This window comes from Alosa pseudoharengus, unplaced genomic scaffold (assembly GCF_046254945.1).
Source record: "Alosa pseudoharengus isolate Yale_2024_CS ecotype anadromous, Long Island Sound unplaced genomic scaffold, YU_APseudo_1.1 YU_APseudo_1.1_scf_2, whole genome shotgun sequence".
NCBI lineage: Eukaryota > Metazoa > Chordata > Actinopteri > Clupeiformes > Clupeidae > Alosa > Alosa pseudoharengus.
In genome coordinates, this window is record NW_027468663.1 from 50,923,136 (window position 1) to 50,944,012 (window position 20,877).

The 20,877-nt window shown below is 37.8% G+C and overlaps 2 protein-coding genes across 2 annotated transcripts; both read right to left on the reverse strand.

The window, feature by feature from the left end:
* Positions 1 to 10: 10 nt before the first annotated feature.
* On the reverse strand, positions 11 to 13,825 carry mpv17l2 (MPV17 mitochondrial inner membrane protein like 2). The gene is made up of 5 exons (XM_076295439.1): positions 13,628 to 13,825; positions 13,256 to 13,417; positions 13,000 to 13,076; positions 12,776 to 12,902; positions 11 to 681 (listed from the first exon to the last, which is right to left on the reverse strand). Exons 1-5 carry the CDS (start codon positions 13,821 to 13,823, stop codon positions 578 to 580), a joined length of 666 nt encoding a protein of 221 aa, XP_076151554.1. The 5' UTR covers positions 13,824 to 13,825; the 3' UTR covers positions 11 to 577.
* A 1,300-nt stretch (positions 13,826 to 15,125) lies between these two features.
* Positions 15,126 to 18,278, reverse strand: ifi30a (IFI30 lysosomal thiol reductase a). Its single transcript, XM_076295440.1, has 7 exons — positions 18,060 to 18,278; positions 17,531 to 17,710; positions 17,362 to 17,427; positions 17,181 to 17,273; positions 15,770 to 15,922; positions 15,612 to 15,680; positions 15,126 to 15,509 (listed from the first exon to the last, which is right to left on the reverse strand). Exons 1-7 carry the CDS (start codon positions 18,180 to 18,182, stop codon positions 15,444 to 15,446), a joined length of 750 nt encoding a protein of 249 aa, XP_076151555.1. The 5' UTR covers positions 18,183 to 18,278; the 3' UTR covers positions 15,126 to 15,443.
* Positions 18,279 to 20,877: the final 2,599 nt, after the last annotated feature.

A 20,877-nucleotide genomic window follows, 5' to 3' on the forward strand; every position in this document is an offset into this window, starting at 1 on the left:
ACAACTTGGCAAAAGTCATTGAGTACTTCATTGGTAATAAGGCAATCAAAGGGTATCAAGCAAATGGTTTACACAAGATAATACAATTCATTATTAACATTTCATAGACAACAGTAAGCTGGAGTTATTATAGTAAAATCATTTCTTGGATCTCTTTGAAAAATACCTTCTAAACCACACAGTTACCCATCATAACATTAATAAATTATAAAGTACAAAATTACTCATAAATAATAAACCAAAACCAGTATATATAAAATATATTTTAAAATGAATGAGAATAGTCTGTTCTCAGTCTGTTCAAGAGGAGCTACTAGGAGTGCCAGAAATTGATTTTTTTTTTCTTCAAATGAAATATTGCATTATATTGTACATTAACCTACATTATGTAGAGTTGATTAAAATAAATGAAATACAATCTCTCTCACACACTCTCTCTCTCTCACACACACTCTCTCTCACACACACACACACACACACACACACACACACATACCTCCTTCACAGTGATAACAAACTACTGACAAGGAAATGTTTGCAGAATTTCATAACAGATAAGCAATAGTACTAAAGCTTGCTAAAGCTCTTCAGCTAATGGATTCACATGAGTCAAAGGTCCATCATCCACTGTCTTCTCTTCTTGTTCTTCACTTGTATCTATAACTGCTTGGACAGATTCTCCTGAAAAAAAGCATAACAGAAATGTGTTTGTCAACACTGCACAATAGTTCAGGTCAATCTATTTCACATCTACATTTAAAGGTCCAGTATGTAGGAAATTATGGAAAATAAACTGTAACCATTCCAAAAATGATCACCATATGTTGTCAGAGAGTAAGGAAACACGACGAATTGAAATAATGGCTTATTTGACAACACTACTCTAACCCGTAAAACCCCTAAAACCCATGAAAAAAATGAGTTACGGGGCGGAATCTCTTGGAATTTTCGTTTATGTTTTGAACGATTAATTCTAGAATAGTGTATTAATAATGGGCTAGCGCGTCCTCCTATTTGGGTTGCCAAATTAGCAAAGGCCAACTGTCAACAGCTGTCAGTTGTAGTTATGAACGCCTACGAGAGGCAGGTACATTTCCAAAATTAAAACAAGAAACAAATTAAGTGGACATCGGAGGAGCTTCCTGAGATGGTGACGTCTTCGTCAAAAGAAGAATATCAAGTCTGACGCAGAGCTGGCCATATTTCTCCACAACAGGTAGCCTAGGCTAAACTTCATCTGCATTGCTAACTTCAGCTAAATGTTCAGCTATGTTACGTTGGTTAGAGGTTGGTTAGAGAGGTTTTCACTGTTTCTGTAATGTGTAGCTGGGTCATGGTTGGAGAAACGTTTAAGCAGCTGCAGGTCAACTAACGTTAGCTAAGTCTTCATTACATCTGGCAACCCAGAAGAGGCTCGCGTCTGGTAGTCTTGAGAACGTTCACCAGTGTTTTGATTTTGGCCTACAGAACGTTCGGTAACAATCCTACAAATCGCACCTTTAAGGCTCTACCGTACTTATGTGCTCTAAATGCGATTCGTGCAAGCTGTGAACCCTAGGCATCCTTGATTTTTGAATGCCTGCAATATATATATATATATATATATATATATATATATATATATATATATATATATATACAGTGTTGGGTGTAACGCGTTACAAAAGTAATGTAATTACTGTAATATATTGCTGTTTGCGGTAACGTGGTAATGTAAGGCATTACAAAAAAAAATTGGGTAATATTTTACTCGGGACAAACTTCAGTAACGCGCGTTACAATGCATTTAACCCGAAATTAAGTGGTGTTTTGTTTTGATACATATTCGCAAACACCACGCGAGAACAACAGAGGAGAAAAAATCAGCGCAAAATAGTAGAACGTTATCTCCTGATACTGGTTGAATATGACTGCTGCAGCAGACTCGCAGGCGGACTCTATTTGCGGGATGGACATAAGCCTACGCTCATTATTTTCAGCTTGTCAGAGACAAGGCTATGAAGAACATAATAGTTAGTGCACTTTGTGTGCGAAACCGAAAGATCTCTCTATGCCTCGCGAAATAGCACAAGTAAACTAGAAAAGCATTTCCTGAAGGAAATACAGTGCATGAAAATGCAAAAATATGATGAGTTCATACGGTTAAATTATTTGCTTGGTAGATAAGGTTTACTATAGTTGGAATGACTGAACAGTTAAATAGGTTGATAATTGAAATGGTTAAATTATTTAGGCAGATAGTTGACGATAACTAACAGTTGGAATGGCTCCAATGTTTGCTAGCAGTTATGCTAACTATGTTAACAAAGATAATAATGCTAACCAAGTAACTATGCTAACTAGCATGCTAACAATGTTAAAATGTTACCTATGCTAACCATATGACTTAGTTAACCTAGCTAATAATTTTTATTAGTTATGATAACTATGTTAATTAGCATGCTAACATGATAGCATGCTAACTATGCTAACCATGTGACTTAGCTAACTTAGCTAATCATTTTTAGCAGTTTTGTAAAAAATGCTAACTAGCATGCTAACATGTTAGCATGCTAACTATGCTAACCATGTGACTTAGCTAACTTAGCTAATCATTTTAGTAGTTTTTGTTAAAAATGCTAACTAGCATGCTAACATGCTAGCATGCTAATTATGCTAACCATGTGACTTAGCTAACTTAGCTAATCATTTTAGCAGTTTTGCTAAAAATGCTAACTAGCATGCTAACATGCTAGCATGCTAACTATGTTAACCATGCTAACTAGCTACAGTGGGTAGGAGTCATAGTTGATGACAAGTAACAGTTACAATGGCTGAACAGTTAAAAAGTTCAGTAGTTTAAAGGGTTAAATTGTTTAACAGTGAAATATTGTAGTGAGGACTTTTATTTTGAAACAGTTTTTGGCAGAGGAAGCAGTTGAACAGGATGTGTAGTCTTAATAGGGCCAGTTTGTATGCTTAAAGCCTGAGACTGGCAGTTGATGCAGGTGGCCCGAACACCTGCCATAGGATTCAAATGGTTAAATTATTTGCTAGGTAGATGAGGTTTAATATAGTTGGAATGACTGAACTAGGTAGATGAGGTTTAATATAGGAATGACTGAACTAGGTAGATGAGGTTTAATATAGTTGGAATGACTGAACGGTTAAATAGGTGGATAGTGTAAAAGGTTAAATTATTTGCTAGGTAGATGAGGTTTAATATAGTTGGAATGACTGAACTAGGTAGATGAGGTTTAATATAGTTGGACTGACTGAACAGTCAAATAGCTGGATAGTTTAAAAGGTTAGCCTGAGAAACTGATAGGGTGCAGGTGGCCTGGCCACCTGGCCTAGGATTCTAATTGCTTAACGGCAGTCTTAATAGAGCCATATTGTATGCTTAAAGCCTGAGACAGAGTATATAGTTTAAAAGTTAAATGTAGATAGTGTAATGGATGTTGATAGACAGAAAGTTCAATGGATGTTGATAGGCAGATTGTTTAATGGATGTTGATGGATAGTTTAATGGGTGGGTGAGTGAATGGTTTGAAGAGGATGAATGGATAGAAAGTTGGATGAAATGTGTCTTATATCCTTGTAGAATGTAGAGACACAGAAAGAGTTGGTCTAGTTCAGTAGAAAGCAGTTGATACAGGTGCAATCAGTTGAACTGATTCTTTGATGGGGCCTAGATGAGCAGCTGGAAGAAGATACAGGTGCAAATCAAGTTAATTAGTCCATTGTGATGTCATTAGCCCATGTTAAGTCTATGGGGATTTTATAAAAGTTAATAATTAATAGTTTAAAAAGTATAAAAGTTACAAAGATGAAAAATACAAAGCCTACATGTCCTAAGTAAGACCTATGTAACATAGTTTGAATGAAGTTTCTACGTTAAATGGTTGAAGCTGCATTAGCTACGTTAGAAGAAGAATAATAAGAACTAGAAAAGCATTTCCTGAAGGAAATACAGTGCATGAAAATGCAAAAAATATGATGTAAAATATCATACAGAGTAAAAACAAACTATATTGGTTGCTAGGTAGATGAGGTTTAATATAGTTGGAGTGACTGAACAGTTAAATAGGTGGATAGTTTATATGGTTAAATGATTTGCTTGGTAGATAAGGTTTAATATAGTTGGAATGATTGAACGGTTAAATAGGTGGATAATACTTAACTTAGTTAACTTAGCTAATGTTTTCATTTTTAGTAGTTATGCTAACTAGCATGTTAGCAATGCTAACATGCTAACTATGTTAACCATGTTACTTAGCTAATCATTTTTACTTAACTTAGTTAACTTACTTAACTTAGCTAATCATTTTTAATAGTTTTGCTAAAAATGCTAACTAGCATGCTAACGTGTTAACATGCTAACTATGCTAACTATGTGACTTAGCTAACTTAGCTAATCATTTTTAGCAGTTTTGTTAAAAATGCTAACTAGCATGCTAACATGCTAGCATGCTAACCAAGTTACTTAGCTAACTTAGCTAACTAGCTACAGTGGGTAAGAGTCATAGTTGATGACAAGTAACAGTTACAATGGCTGAACAGTTAAAAAGTTCAGTAGTTTAAAGGGTTAAATTGTTTAACAGTGAAATATTGTAGTGAGGACTTTTATTTTGAAACAGTTTTTGGCAGAGGAAGCAGTTGAACAGGATGTGTAGTCTTAATAGGGCCAGTTTGTATGCTTAAAGCCTGAGACTGGCAGTTGATGCTGGTGGCCTGGCCACCTGGCCTAGGATTCTAATTGCTTAACGGCAGTCTTAATAGAGCCATATTTATTGTATGCTTAAAGCCTCAGACAGAGTATATAGTTTAAAAGTTAAATGTAGATAGTGTAATGGATGTTGATAGACAGAAAGTTGAATGGATGTTGATAGGCAGATTGTTTAATGGATGTTGATGGATAGTTTAATGGGTGGATGAGTGAATGGTTTGAAGAGGATGAATGGATAGAAAGTTGGAGGAAATGTGTCTTATATCCTTGTAGAATGGAGAGACAGAGAGAGTTGGTCTAGTTCAGTAGAAAGCAGTTGATACAGGTGCAATCAGTTGAACTGATTCTTTGATGGGGCCTAGATGAGCAGCTGGAAGATGATACCAGGTGCAAATCAAGTTAATTAGTCCATTGTGATGTCATCAGCCCATGTTAAGTCTATGGGGAAATTTTGAGCAGTTTTTAATTAATAGTTTAAAAAGTATAAAAGTTACAAAGATGAAAAATACAAAGCCCACATGTCATAAGTAAGACCTACGCAACGCAGTTTGAATGAAGTTTCTACGTTAAACGGTTGAAGCTGCATTAACTGCGTTAGAAGAAGAAGAAGAAGAAGAAGAAGAAGAAGAAGAAGAAGCCTAGGAAGAACAGTAGAGTGCATTTTCATGCACTCTAACTAGAAAAGCATTTCCTGAAGGAAATACAGTGCATGAAAATGCAAAAATATGATGAGTTCATATGGTTAAATTATTTGCTAGGTAGATGAGGTTTAATGTAGTTGGAATGACTGAACTAGGTAGATGAGGTTTAATATAGTTGGAATGACTGAACAGTTAAATAGGTGGATAGTTTATATAGTTAAATGATTTGCTTGGTAGATAAGGTTTAATATTGTTGGAATGATTGAACGGTTAAATAGGTGGATAATTTAAATGGTTAAATTATTTAGGTAGATAATTGACGATAACTGACAGTTGGAATGGCTCTAATGTTTGCTAGCAGTTATGCTAACTATGTTATCAAAGATAATAATGTTAACCAAGTTACTTAACTTAGCTAATGTTTTCATTTTTAGTAGTTATGCTAACTATGCTAACTAGCATGTTAGCATGTTAACTATGTTAACCATGTGACTTAGCTAACTTAGCTAATCATTTTTAGCAGTTTTATTAAAAATGCTAACTAGCATGCTAACATGCTAGCATGCTAACTATGCTAACCACGTGACTTAGCTAACTTAGCTAATCATTTTTAGCAGATTTGCTAAAAATGCTAACTAGCATGCTAACATGCTAGCATGCTAACTATGCTAACCACGTGACTTAGCTAACTTAGCTAATCATTTTTAGCAGTTTTGTTAAAAATGCTAACTAGCATGCTAACATGTTAGCATGCTAACTATGCTAACCATGTGACTTAGCTAACTTAGCTAATCGTTTTTAGCAGTTTTGTTAAAAATGCTAACTAGCATGCTAACTAGCATGCTAACATGCTAGCATGCTAACTATGCTAACCAAGTTACTTAGCTAACTTAGCTAACTAGCTACAGTGGGTAGGAGTCATAGTTGATGGCAAGTAACAGTTACAATGGCTGAACAGTTAAAAAGTTCAGTAGTTTAAAGGGTTAAATTGTTTAACAGTGAAATATTGTAGTGAGGACTTTAATTTTGAAACAGTTTTTGGCAGAGGAAGCAGTTGAACAGGATGTGTAGTCTTAATAGGGCCAGTTTGTATGCTTAAAGCCTGAGACTGGCAGTTGATGCAGCTGGCCCGAACACCTGCCATAGGATTCTAATTGCTTAACGGCAGTCTTAATAGAGCCATATTGTATGCTTAAAGCCTGAGACAGAGTATATAGTTTAAAAGTTAAATGTAGATAGTGTAATGGATGTTGATAGACAGAAAGTTGAATGGATGTTGATGGATAGTTTCATGGGTGGATGAGTGAATGGTTTGAAGAGGATGAATGGATAGAAAGTTGGAGGAAATGTGTCTTATATCCTTGTAGAATGGAGAGACAGAGAGAGTTGGTCTAGTTCAGTAGAAAGCAGTTGATACAGGTGCAATCAGTTGAACTGATTCTTTGATGGGGCCTAGATGAGCAGCTGGAAGATGATACCAGGTGCAAATCAAGTTAATTAGTCCATTGTGATGTCATCAGCCCATGTTAAGTCTATGGGGAAATTTTGAGCAGTTTTTAATTAATAGTTTAAAAAGTATAAAAGTTACAAAGATGAAAAATACAAAGCCCACATGTCATAAGTAAGACCTACGCAACGCAGTTTGAATGAAGTTTCTACGTTAAACGGTTGAAGCTGCATTAACTGCGTTAGAAGAAGAAGAATAAGAAGAAGAAGAAGAAGAAGAAGCCTAGGAAGAACAGTAGAGTGCATTTTCATGCACTCTAATAAGAAGACTTGGAAGAACAATATAGTGCATTTTCATGCACTATAATAAGAACTAGAAAAGCATTTCCTGAAGGAAATACAGTGCATGAAAATGCAAAAATATGATGAGTTCATATGGTTAAATTATTTGCTTGGTAGATAAGGTTTACTATAGTTAGAATGACTGAACAGTTAAATAGGTTGATAATTGAAATGGTTAAATTATTTAGGCAGATAGTTGACGATAACTAACAGTTGGAATGGCTCCAATGTTTGCTAGCAGTTATGCTAACTATGTTAAAGATAATAATGGTAACCAAGTAACTATGCTAACTAGCATGATAACTTAGCTAACTTTGCTAATCATTTTTAACAGTAATTCTAACTATGTTAACTAGCATGCTAACATGCTAGCATGCTAACTATGCTAACCATGTGACTTAGCTAACTTAGCTAATCATTTTTAATAGTTTTGCTAAAAATGCTAATTAGCATGTTAACATGCTAGCATGCTAACTATGCTAACCATATTACTTAGCTAACGTAGCTAATCATTTTTAGTAGTTTTGCTAAAAATGCTAACTAGCATGCTAACATGCTAGCATGCTAACTATGCTAACCATTTGACTTAGCTAACTTAGCTAATTGTTTTTAGCAGTTTTGCTAAAAATGCTAACTAGCATGCTAACATGCTAGCATGCTAACTATGCTAACCATGTGACTTAGCTAACTTAGCTGATCGTTTTTAGCAGTTTTGCTAAAAATGCTAACTAGCATGCTAACATGCTAGCATGCTAACTATGCTAACCATGTGACTTAGCTAACTTAGCTAATCATTTTTAGTAGTTTTGCTAAAAATGCTAACTAGCATGCTAACATGCTAGCATGGTAACTATGCTAACCAAGTTACTTAGCTAACTTAGCTAACTAGCTACAGTGGGTAGGAGTCATAGTTGATGACAAGTAACAGTTACAATGGCTGAACAGTTAAAAAGTTCAGTAGTTTAAAGGGTTAAATTGTTTAACAGTGAAATATTGTAGTGATGACTTTTATTTTGAAACAGTTTTTGGCAGAGGAAGCAGTTGAACAGGATGTGTAGTCTTAATAGGGCCAGTTTGTATGCTTAAAGCCTGAGACTGGCAGTTGAAACAGGTGGCCGAAACACCTGCCACAGGATTCTAATTGCTGTGATGTCATAAAGGGCAATGTTAAGTCAATGGGGAAATTTTGATAGTTTTTAATTAATAGTTTAAAAAGTATAAAAGTTACAAAGATAAAAAATACATAGCACTCTTGTCCTAAGTAAGACCTACGTAACAAAGTTTGAATGAAGTTTCTACGTTAAACGGTTGAAGCTGCATTAAACGCGTTAGAAGAAGAAGAATAAGAAGAACTAGAAAAGCATTTCCTGAAGGAAATACAGTGCATGAAAATGCAAAAATATGATGAGTTCATATGGTTAAATTATTTGCTTGGTAGATAAGGTTTACTATAGTTGGAATGACTGAACAGTTAAATAGGTTGATAATTGAAATGGTTAAATTATTTAGGCAGATAGTTGACGATAACTAACAGTTGGAATGGCTCCAATGTTTGCTAGTAGTTATGCTAACTATGTTAAAGATAATAATGGTAACCAAGTAACTATGCTAACTAGCATGCTAACAATATTAAAATATTAACTATGCTAACCATATGACTTAGCTAACCTAGCTAATAATTTTTATTAGTTATGATAACTATGCTAATTAACATGCTAACATGCTAATTATGTTAACCATGTGACTTAGCTAACTTCGCTTATCATTTTTAACAGTAATGCTAACTAGCATGCTAACATGCTAGCATGCTAACATGCTAACCATGTGACTTAGCTAACTTAGCTAATCATTTTTAGCAGTTTTGCTAAAAAATGCTAACTAGCATGCTAACATGCTAGCATGCTAACTATGCTAACCATATGACTTAGCTAACTTAGCTAATCATTTTTAGCAGTTTTGCAAAAAATGCTAAAAACGATCAGCTAAGTTAGCATAGTTACCATGCTAACTATGCTAACCATGTGACTTAGCTAACTTAGCTAATCGTTTTTAACAGTTTTGCTAAAAATGCTAACTAGCATGCTAACTAGCATGCTAACATGCTAGCATGCTAACTATGCTAACCAAGTTACTTAGCTATCTTAGCTAACTAGCTACAGTGGGTAGGAGTCATAGTTGATGACAAGTAACAGTTACAATGGCTGAACAGATAAAAGTTCAGTAGTTTAAAGGGTTAAATTGTTTAACAGTGAAATATTGTAGTGAGGACTTTTATTTTGAAACAGTTTTTGGCAGTTGAACAGGATGTGTAGTCTTAATAGGGCCAGTTTGTATGCTTAAAGCCTGAGACTGGCAGTTGATGCAGCTGGCCCGAACACCTGCCATAGGATTCTAATTGCTTAACGGCTCTATTGTGATGTCATCAGCCCATGTTAAGTCTATGGGGAAATTTTGAACAGTTTTTAATTAATAGTTTAAAAAGTATAAAAGTTACAAAGCTGAAAAATACAAAGCACCCATGTCCTAAGTAAGACCTACGTAACATAGTTTGAATGAAGTTTCTACGTTAAGCGGTTGAAGCTGCATTAATTGCGTTAGAAGAAGAAGAATAAGAAGCCTAGGAAGAACAGTATAGTGCATTTTCATGCACTATAATAAGAAGAAGAAGAAGAAGAAGAAGCCTAGGAAGAACAGTACAGTGCATTTTCATGCACTGTAATTAATGAAACATCTAAAGTAGTGCCACGCTAATCTTTTTGATTCTTGATAAAACACAAACTATGCTGTTGTGCATGTCAGCTTTGTGCTGTGAACTTGAATTGAAAAGAATAACGGGATAGAAATGCAGAAAAAGATTGTGTAGCCTGGCAGTGCCACCGCTCCCACCACGCGCATCACGCACTTTGCGTTGGGCACCAAAGGACAGAGGGGGCACCCAAATGTAACCAATGAATAGTAGCTTTATTGCAAACTGCGTTTCACTCTTCATCAATAACGTTTACAATGTCAAAATGCACTAACACGATGTTACATGCAAGTTTGATACCTTTTGGGTTCTCTCAATCACCACGTAGTACTAGAATTGGTGGGTCTTCAATCATTCGTTTTCCAAGCATTTAGGCTACATGAAGCACATGATATGCTGAGTCGACTGAAACGCATTCCATTCAGATAGCTAGGTGGATACCAGGCTCATAATTCACTTGTATTCGCAAAACGAAATGTGAAGCAACATGTCATTGCATACTTCCATTTTCAAAGCAATGAAGGTTGCTTCAAACAACTTAACATTGTGCATATTATTGTTAATATTGTGCTATCAATGTAACTCAAACAAATAAGGCTTGTAAACAAGAGCTGGCAAAAGGGCATTATGACAACGTAAAGATCAATGCTCTTAAAGTGACAGTGCACCATTTATAGGTAAAACATAATTTCTTCAGAAATTAATGTTTAAAAACACACAGGTGTTTGAGTGTTTGAGTTATCATTTAAATGTCACTCACTCAAAGCCACTCACTTAGGGCACCGAAATGGCCAGCAGGCCACCATCTTGACATGTCTTTATTAAAGGAACCGTATGTAAAAAATGTATTTCAATTAATCATAAAATTGCCCTGATATGTCACTAGACATTAAGATATCATGTTCATTTCAAATACTTATATCACTGACAACAGTAGTCTGGCCAGGATATTGTCATTTAAAAAGTGAAGTTGCAGCCCTCAACTGATGTTGATGTCATGTTGTGTTTTGGCCTAATGCGCCACCCTCCACCTATCTACTAATCACAAAGTCAGTAGTGTTTCGTCATCCGGTTGCCAACTCTGCCAGTCAGAGGGGAGGGGAAGGGGATACACCGCTCTACAGTAATTTGAAAGTGATTGTAGTACCACTTTTGTACCAGCCAAAAGTACCAGTTTTGGCCACAATCTTACATACGGTTCCTTTAAGCTTTGATTTACAATATAGTAGGCTCTCTATTGATTTTAATGAGTAGGCCTAGGCCTTAAAGTTACAGTATTTCTATCACAATTTAGCAGACTTTGACCTTTTGTCGGTTTTTAACAAAATTCTGACTATGATTGTTCCTTGTATTGCATCATGAGCACTGCGCCTATTGCATTCTACTGTTGTTAGCCTTAAGCCTAGCTCACTCATTATGCTAAACCACATCTCCCTCCATTGGAAGAGCAAGCTGCATTGAGCGTAATAAACTGCATTTAGAATGGCAAATCCATATTTCTAGATATTTTGGTGAAAATAACTTAAAAGTAATGCAATAGTAGTGTAATGCCTTACAATTCAGAGACAGTAATATTATAATGTAACAAATTACTTTTAAAAGACAGTAATAAGTAATACATAATACATTATGATTTTGAAGTAACTTGCCCAACACTGTATATATATATATATATATATATATATATACGTATATACATAGCCTAACTCATTTATTTTTCCAGATGCTACAAGAGGTAGTTCAAATTGTCTCCTTAAATGATGTGTGGTTATAGTACAGGATAGTAGAGAGTGATTGGGAGAGAGAGTCAGGGTGGAATCCGGAAAGGACCACGGGGCAGGAATCGAACCCGGGTCGCCGGCGTACGGTGCAGGTGCACCAGCCAGTTGCGCCACGGCTCGGGCCACTTAAGGCGTTTATTAAACACAGCGAACACACAGATATGCACTGGGCACGGATACATATAGACTAACCGGTTGAATTACATAGACATTTCTAAACTATTAGCTACAGTAGTTATCTAAAAGACACTCAAGGATTATACAGTACATCTTGTACTTTCACATAGCCTTCCAACTACTCCACATGAAACAAATAATACAGAGTAGCCTATTGCCGCCTATTACACAGACAAAAACATTTTATGGATGCCATGGAATGCTGGGTGATGATTCTTGCCATATTTAGGGGCAGAGTTAGAATGAGGCAATGTGGAGATGCATGTATTTGACTGTAAGTGCAGAGCACACTAGGCTGACAACACAGTGAAGTTCTTTCAGTGTTGTTTGCTTCACCTGGAGTGGGGTTCTGCTGATGTGCAGTCCCAGCGTTCTCAATGCGCTCAAGTTGTGCAATTTCACAATTTACATGGGTCATCAATATTTCAGCTAGACTCTTACACTGACAGCACTACCATCTTGCATCATTAACAATCTTTATGATTGTCTGACTGACTGATAGCTTCAACATTTCTGATGACAAACTGAATTCAGTAAACAGACTCAACAACAAATCAGGTCTGGCATTGTGACTCTGGTACTATTGGAATTTTTTGTCAAGTAAGTGCATCAGCCACGGTTATGATTAGTGTTGCAATAAGGGTATACATACTCTGCATTTATCCCAATCCCTGAATTAGTGAAACACACTCAGCACACAGTGAACACACAGTGAGGTGAAGCACACACTAATCCCGTCGCAGTGAGCTGCCTGCAACAACAGCGGCGCTCGGGGAGCAGTGAGGGGTTAGGTGCCTTGCTCAAGGGCACTTCAGCCGTTCCTACTGGTCGGGGTTTGAACCGGCAACCTAGCGCTAACCAGTAGGCCACGGCTGCCCTAATGTGAGAGAGACAATGGCCTACTGCTGGTTACTGTGATGGTAAATGAACTTACTATGTTTCAGGTAAGAGAGGTAGGTGTCCCATCCCAGAGTGATAATGTTCACGTAGATTACACGGAACCTTGCAGGCAGGAAGTAGAAATTAATCATCTGAGCAGCTGGCCAAACACACCAATCAGCCTTTAAAGCAAAAAAGATACACAGACATTAACTAAAATACTTCATGCCATGCATATTACATTTATTACAACATGTATTACATTTATTTGTCACTAGCCTTGTAGAACTCCCAGAACTTCCCCTTGAATTCTTCAAATCCCTCTATCAAAGTATGACCCTCCATCACACCCATACCTGAAAATAAAGATTAGCAAAAGGACAGTTCACAAACACGTAATTGTATATTGCTATTTGGCTAACAGTCTTATTGGTAGTTTATTGCATACAATTTAACCTAACACCTTCCTTATTTGTTTGACAGGGGAAAACTACATCAGCTTGCCCTTGTGTGTGCATTAGAAATATATTCTTACCAACAAAATACCATAAACCCATAGTAGGGGATGCCACCAGCTGGTCGATCAGAACTTTCTTGCTTACAGTGGGCAACGCGTTTCCCACGAAGACCTTGTCTAACCACCCGTACCAAAAATGCATGAACGGACCCATTGAGCATCCCACAGCAAACATACAACCTGTGGGGGGCGTATTTCAACACAACACATCATAACATTCTTAACATGGTCTATTGAAGTCACATCAGACATACAAAGAGTAGGAACACCGCAGAGTTAACTGATATTTAGCAGACATGCTGGCATTATAATGGCATTCCCCAGATCGTGCTTACTTCAAATGTCATAGGGGCTAATGACAATCAATAGTGTGTTTCCGCCGGTTACTACCTGTCCGAGTCCAGTTGTTGTTGCGAGGTCTGTCTGGATTCCCCCTTCTTTCTCTTGATTGTTGAAGTAAGTCCCCAGCAGAAAGCATAGCCCCACAACTCACTGTGTTAGTGACTATAAGATATCTGCCTTTGAAAAGAGGTTTCCAATACCCGGCTATCCGGATAAGGAATTGCCTGCTGGACTGAGAGATCATAGTAGTAGCAGCTAATTTAGTGATGACTTAGCTTCTCCTCAAACGATGCTGGCTAATGTGCAGAGTGCAGCATGTGAAGTAGAGTCTGTAGAAAACAGATGGCAAATTAAGTTAAATAGCAGTATTATCTGTCTGTCCAGGCTAACATTAACAAATTCACGTTACCTAACGTTGACTAGCTTAAGTAAAATTATATTTGTTTAACGTACACCAAGCATAGCCTTAGAAATGAGACCGGGTTCACAATGGCAGTTTCTCATATTAGCCTTCCGGTAGTTTTTTTCTTTATTTTCAACTTACCCATACCATGTATAAATCAAACATTATGAATATGAACTATCCATACCCTGTCATTTAAGCCACCAATGCTGTCATATGTCCTTGCAACCTGCTTGCAACCCACACGTAGTAGGCTACACGTGACGAAATGTTAACTATGCGTTTACAACGTCAGTAATGCTGTAAATTGCGCAGAAAAAAATTGAGTCGGCGTATCCTCGCAGAAATAAAATTATTAGATGAACAACTTACAAAATAGTCTTATGCGAAGTTCGTTAATATCCTCTGCTAAACTGCTGGTAGGCCCTGTCCCTGCATTTAAACCATGACCTGACGACGAAGAACCATACAAAATATACACATGGAATCAAAGGTCATTTTACCATGATCTACAAGCAGTGTTTTTTTTTCGGTCTGGCCTGGGACCTTCAATCTCCTTCAACAGACAGATTCTATTCATGTGAGTTCCAGTGTAAATGTTGGACTCCACAGAGACAGAGAGAGCACAGAATAACTTTAGCATATGCTGAAAAAGGAATATGCCATTCTGGGGGTACTTCCAGACAGTGCAAACTGTAAGTTTCAGTTCTGAAAAGTGACAAGATCATCTGCGGTGATGTTTCACTTCTCTGAATTTCATTGACGACTGCACATCACCAGCACCTGGAAATCAGAAGGCTGTGCATGTCCTGTTTCAGTTCTATTAATTCATTAATCTGGCACTGCAATTGATCTGACTGTGGCCTTTAGCTCATGTCGATAACAATACAGAAACAGCACTCCAACTTCCTTGTTTCAAGAAGCGGACATATTTTGTTCCTGAATCCTACTGCAGGGGCAACCCCACCACATCATGTTGGTTATCCCTATCTACAACATGTCTGGACCTGATTAGGGTACATTTCTGATGCAGCAACTAAAGAGGGACGGGGAAATGTAAAAGCTAAAAGCACAGGCCTATTCTGTAATGCAATTTCCAATCAACAATGACTCGACATGAATGCAGATGCACACCATTTCAAATACTTTTCATTTAAAGTATTTATTGTTTTTGACAGTGTTACAAATAACACAAACATTGTCAGCATCAAAAAGTGTTCATGTGTAATTACTAGTGTTTCCAACACTGATGGTTGTAACTGTAGCAATCAGAAAAAAAATCTTAACAGTGTCTCATGTCCCTTTAATAAAATGAATTTACCCACATCATCATTTAAAACATCGTTTAACAGAACTAGAATATACTTCAATATTCAGAATGTCTGACATAATTAGGCATTTGAAAAGTGTGCAATGTGTGTATGTGTGTGATACAGTACTTCACAATCAAGTTATCACTGACTAGTTGAAACAGTAACTTCTGCTTTTGTTCTGTACTGCAGGGGCACAGGCCGGTGGTTTCTCACCCTAAAGACACAAGGGAAAACATGAAGAGTGAATCATGGCTGCTGAGGTTTTGGTTTGTGTCAGCAAATCTTAGAGCATCTTGAACCACAGACTGTCACTGACCTTGAACAAGCCGCAAACCAGATTGAAAAGGGAACCCATTGCTTTGTCCTGAAGGTCTTCAGTGTGCTCCTGGACAAGCAGATAAGCATATTAGAAATGAACAATCAAACTATGGTTCAGATCAGGATTGCATGACTAGAGCTTCATTTCATGCTTACTCCATTGATTGTGATCCAGGGCACATATTCATGAGGTGGCTTCAGTGCCCCGGTCTTGACTGCATTCTCATGCATCAGCTTGGTCCCTTGGTCTCCCTTCACACAGGTCATGATGGACTCCCAATTTGATGTAGGTGAGTAGAGTCCAAGACACTGGCATACAGGAAGGAGGGGGTCAGGCAGCCAGGAACAGCAAGATTACAGAGGATTCCTTTGCTATACTCATTTACTGTGTACTATGCTGGTCTTTTCTTACGGGTCATTCTGGATCAAATCAAAAAGAATCCAGGAAAATGGCTGCCGCACCATCTTAGAAGTTTGTCTACACAATGTTTAGGTCTCAAAACTAACATGTGAAATATTTTGGTTCAATTCCAATTGACCATTAATATCTTAAAAAGCAGTATTCCTACAGTAGTCTAACAAAACCTTGTAGGAAGGCAGACATTACATGTCAGTATGATTTGACCATTAAAAGTTTGTACTGTAAGCCCATTGATTTTATTTAAGGTCCTAAATTCAGAACAAAGTGTAATAATAATAATGAAGGGTGGTATTAAGCAGTGGTTCTTAACTGGTCTGGCTTTGGGACCCACAATTTCCCATGTTCATGAAGTCACGACCCATATATATTTTATAGCGTTCAAGACAACAGATTTGGTGAGCTACATGCTAAGAAAGGCGAAGTGCCTGTAGGCCTATTTGTTTGGAACATGCTGTTTGGCATTACATTTGTGAAGTCTCCAACTCCTGATGTCACCTTAAAGTACTTGACAGGTCTGTCTTTAACAGGTGTACTTTATTATGAGGCATTTTCACTCATGTTCCAGCAATTGTGAACATCGCACACTGTGGATTCTGCACCATTTCGTCTCAATTTAAGTCTATTTGAAATGGGCGATTTCTTCTCTTTTTTTAACCACAAGCTCCGCGACCCACCCAGAATGGTTCCGCGACCCACTTTTGGGTCCCGACCCACCAGTTAAGAACCACTGGTATTAAGGGTATTGAGGGGTTGAATATGTGGCAACAAATACAATACTTAATGTTAAGTTCTGAGAATATTTTAGGTCTCCACGACATATGAACATGAAGATATTAAGGATACAAAAAAAATTTGCATTGTTTTGTCATTTTCGTGGAACCAAAATGGTATGTGAGGTAACTAGGACGAACATGAAATCTATGTGAGAATATATTTACATGTGACAAGTTAGTGTCCAATGTCCCAATGTTGTACATTTACAAATAAACATAGTTAGTTACACTGTTATACCTATGCATATTATTTACCTATATGGTACAACATTGGCACTATTAAATACCCATACAATGAGTGACATCCACATATATTTTCATGTTCCTGACTAGCTACCCTACACACAATTTTAGTCCTTTGTCCTCCACTTACGGTCTCGGCAGATTTAACCACATTTTCAGAGGACTCCATGCAGAAGAGGGTAAAAAAAGCTGTTCCAAAGTCAGTTGAATTCAGTATGCATGTCTAGGATCAAGACAAAAAAAATGCAAGCAATCAAATCATGGGAATTCTGCAAATTCAGCCATGGGAGCCAATCAATGAACAGTATTACCTCAATCATGTTGCCCAGGCATTCCTCCTCCCCATGTTGGCAAGTGAATTGTCCAGCAGGAGACTCCTGATATTTTTGAGGGAGCAAACATGAAAAAAAAACATGACAACAAAGTCCAGACCTTTCAATTTCCTAAAAAGCATGCTAAGCACATTCGTTTTTACAACACCTGTGCGTTTCCAAATGGGATGAGCTGAACGTTCATGATGTCATGTAGCATGACCCATGTGGGAAACAGCTGCAAAGCGAAGAACTGTCTGCAACCAGGGCACAGAGATTCATAGTAGAGAGCCACTTCCACTTTAGAGTCAGCCTTCGTGTTATTGAACTCCGGACATTGCCGAAGGACCTAGAATATGAAAATCAAATCAGCTGTGCATAAAATGTTGAATGCACTTTTTAAAATTAATTCCAGTTTGATCAATCCTTGAGGTTATGCTTAACTGTCTGATCAGACTTAATGCACGATAGAACAGCCCGATATTTCCTGTCACCACCATATCATGGTGACATGATGACTTAATTTATCGATTTTTTTAAGCCTAATGCGGACGTCATTACTTAATTCAGGGTCAGGGAAACATGAGAATACACGTACAAATGTTAGTGTAGCCTAGCCTATATACCAGAGAATTTCTAAAGAGTAATGTTAGAAAAGTGTTACAACATTAGGCGACTGCAGGTAAAGACTTACTTACCCCACATTCAGTCGCAATTTCCAATGAAGAGCACCACACGGATGGCGGATACTTGCAGGATAGACTGAAACTAGCTACTACAGCAATACAGGCTGTGAAAATCAAAAGCGCAACCCCTCTCATGATTAACTGAAAGACTTACGTGTAGTAATGGTACAAACCTGTAAACTGACCTGAATAAGAAAGCCAGCTCGCTACCTTCCTTTAAACTCAGAGCCAACTTCTTCAGAAAGATTTGTTTTGTCGTCCTATTATATGATTGGATGAGAAACCACGTGACTAGTGCATCGTCATTAAAATCCGGCAAAATAGTACTCCCAAAGAGTCAAAGATCATTATAATACGGTAAGTTGATGAACTCTGAGTTACAGTCACCCTAGCTCACTTCACGAGACTTATGAATTATTACCAAAGATACTTAAGTTTAACAACTGTAGGCATTATCCCTCTGTGAAGACGGGTGCGCTCGAATCATTTGCTTGTCTTTTAGCAGCCTTGCGCGAGCCGTTAGGATAGAATTTGGGGTCTCACCCCCCCCCCCCCTCCATCAAGGAATCCCAGAATCAACACCTTAAAATACAGTTAACCCTTAAAGGAGTACCGTCACACCAGTGTGACGGGAATGTTGAGAAATGAACGTTCTAAAGAATATCTGGGTTCATTGAATTCAACATAGAATTTTAGAACCTTCAATTGTTGCGGAACTTAGAACGTTCAAAAACCTACACCTTTAAGGGTTAAGCTAGGCCTATACTTGTATTGTCCTTAATTACTCCCTTAGTCAGTCACAACAAATAAAGGGAACCCCTTGACACCTTAAATGTAAGATTAAGGGGTCACACCTTAAAATGGCATTTTAAGGTAAAATTGGGCCTGTTTTATAAATTTAGATTAGATTAGATTCAACTTTATTGTCGTTGGGCAGACAAGTACAGAGACAACAAAATGCAGTTTGCGTCTAACGACCAGAACTGCAAAAACGCAGAAAAGTGCAATGTTATAGGCAGGTGGTGTAGTAACAGTATAATACATAGTGCAGTGTAGACAGGGCAGGCTACAATTAAGAAAGTGGTATGGTTACAGTAATATAAATTCAATATAAATATGTGCAATGTATTAGCACTAGCCTTATAAGCAGGGGTGTAGTGGTAAAATAAGAGGTGGGTATGAATTCTGTGATCAGGCATTCAGAACATGTTTGATGATGTAGAAACAGCATGTGTCCAGGCCTCTGAAGAACTTCCCAGGAAATGGGGTAGTTTTAATTAAAAGACAATAGAAGCTGACCAGACTTGATGGCACCAAAAGGCCACATCCCCTTCCACCACACCTTTACATTGCATATTCATACTAGAGGTCACTCCTTCTCTTTGTGTGTAACTTAAAGGGACACCAGGCAACGTTTTCGTGTTAATTAATCATCTTCGTAAGTCGGTTTATGGTTAAATGACTCATTATTGGGCGAATGAAGGCTCTCTCGCCCGCCCCTACTGCCTGTAGGAAGAATATCCCACTTGCAAGTTCGGTGTATCCTACCCGCCGACCGAAGCATGATCAGTTTACAGCACAGAGGCAGGCTAACGAAACGCTAGAGATTGTTGCAAACGTGTGTATAATAGCAGAGCCGGCGAAGAAGCAGCGAAAACCCTTGACGGAAGACGCAAAGAAAAGGAAAAGAGCTTCAGACCGAGCGAGAGGGAGTTTCGTAGAGAAAAAGCATCAGGCTTGCCTGGTGCCCTTTAAATATGGTAGACTTGTTTCTGTATAGTCAGAGAATACTTGTACCTCTCCCTTGAGGGGCACTGGCCCCTCATTGAAAAAAATAAAAGCCTGGATCCTGATATCGTCCTGACTGAGTCTTAAGAGAATATGGTAGTAAAAATATGCTATCAGTATTAAATGGTTCAGAGTGTTGATGAGTGTACATATTGTGAATGTGGATAAAACAGTGTGATTTTTAAAGTTGCAATTGGTGAATAAACTATTTTATGAGGTGGATACATTCGAATAAGAGGTGGATAAACTCTATTTCTGAAATTTCAGAGGTGGGTAAACTGTGTTTACTTGCGTTTAGCCTCCACTTCATCCATGGTAATAACAGAAACATTATAGGAGTAGTAAAAAATAAAGTGTATGTGCAGTAATGCCACATGCGTCGGGGGACAGAGTTGTTCTTGAAGTGATCCTCGATCCTTAGCTTGTGGTTGTGCTTGGCCTTTTTGATGCCTCTTTTCAGGTTAGCCCTGGATGAGATAGGCCTGAGCATTACCTGATCTGAATGCGATATCTCGTGCTTTCAGCAGGAGTCTGATCTCGCTGTTCATCCATGGCTTCTGATTAGGGAAAGTGGTAATCTGTTTGAGGGTGGTGACACTGTTGATGTTGGAGTTGATACAGTCCAGAACGGAGGAGGCATACGAGTCAATGTCCGTGTGGGAGCCTCATGGGTGGCCTCAGTGGCAAACACTTTCCAGTCAGTGTTTTCAAAACGCTGCTGAAGTGCCGAGACAGCTCCTTCTGGCCCCATTTTGACTGTCCTCCTCAATGTGAGTTTCACACATTATGTTGAAATGGTTTTGGTATGTTTTAGGGGTAATTTAAGGTACATTTGAGTAGATCATGTTTTGTGTCTAAATTCAATATTTCTTTGCCAATTATCGTTAAACCGTTGTACTGGCAAAGTGAAGATTGCAGGGCCAAACGTAGGCTCATTAAGAGTTACATTAACAATTAGGCGGGTCAGGGTTCAACGTCAAAATAATTGATACAAAAGGTTTTTTCATGGATTCTGGTACTGTTGGACATGCTAAATAACATA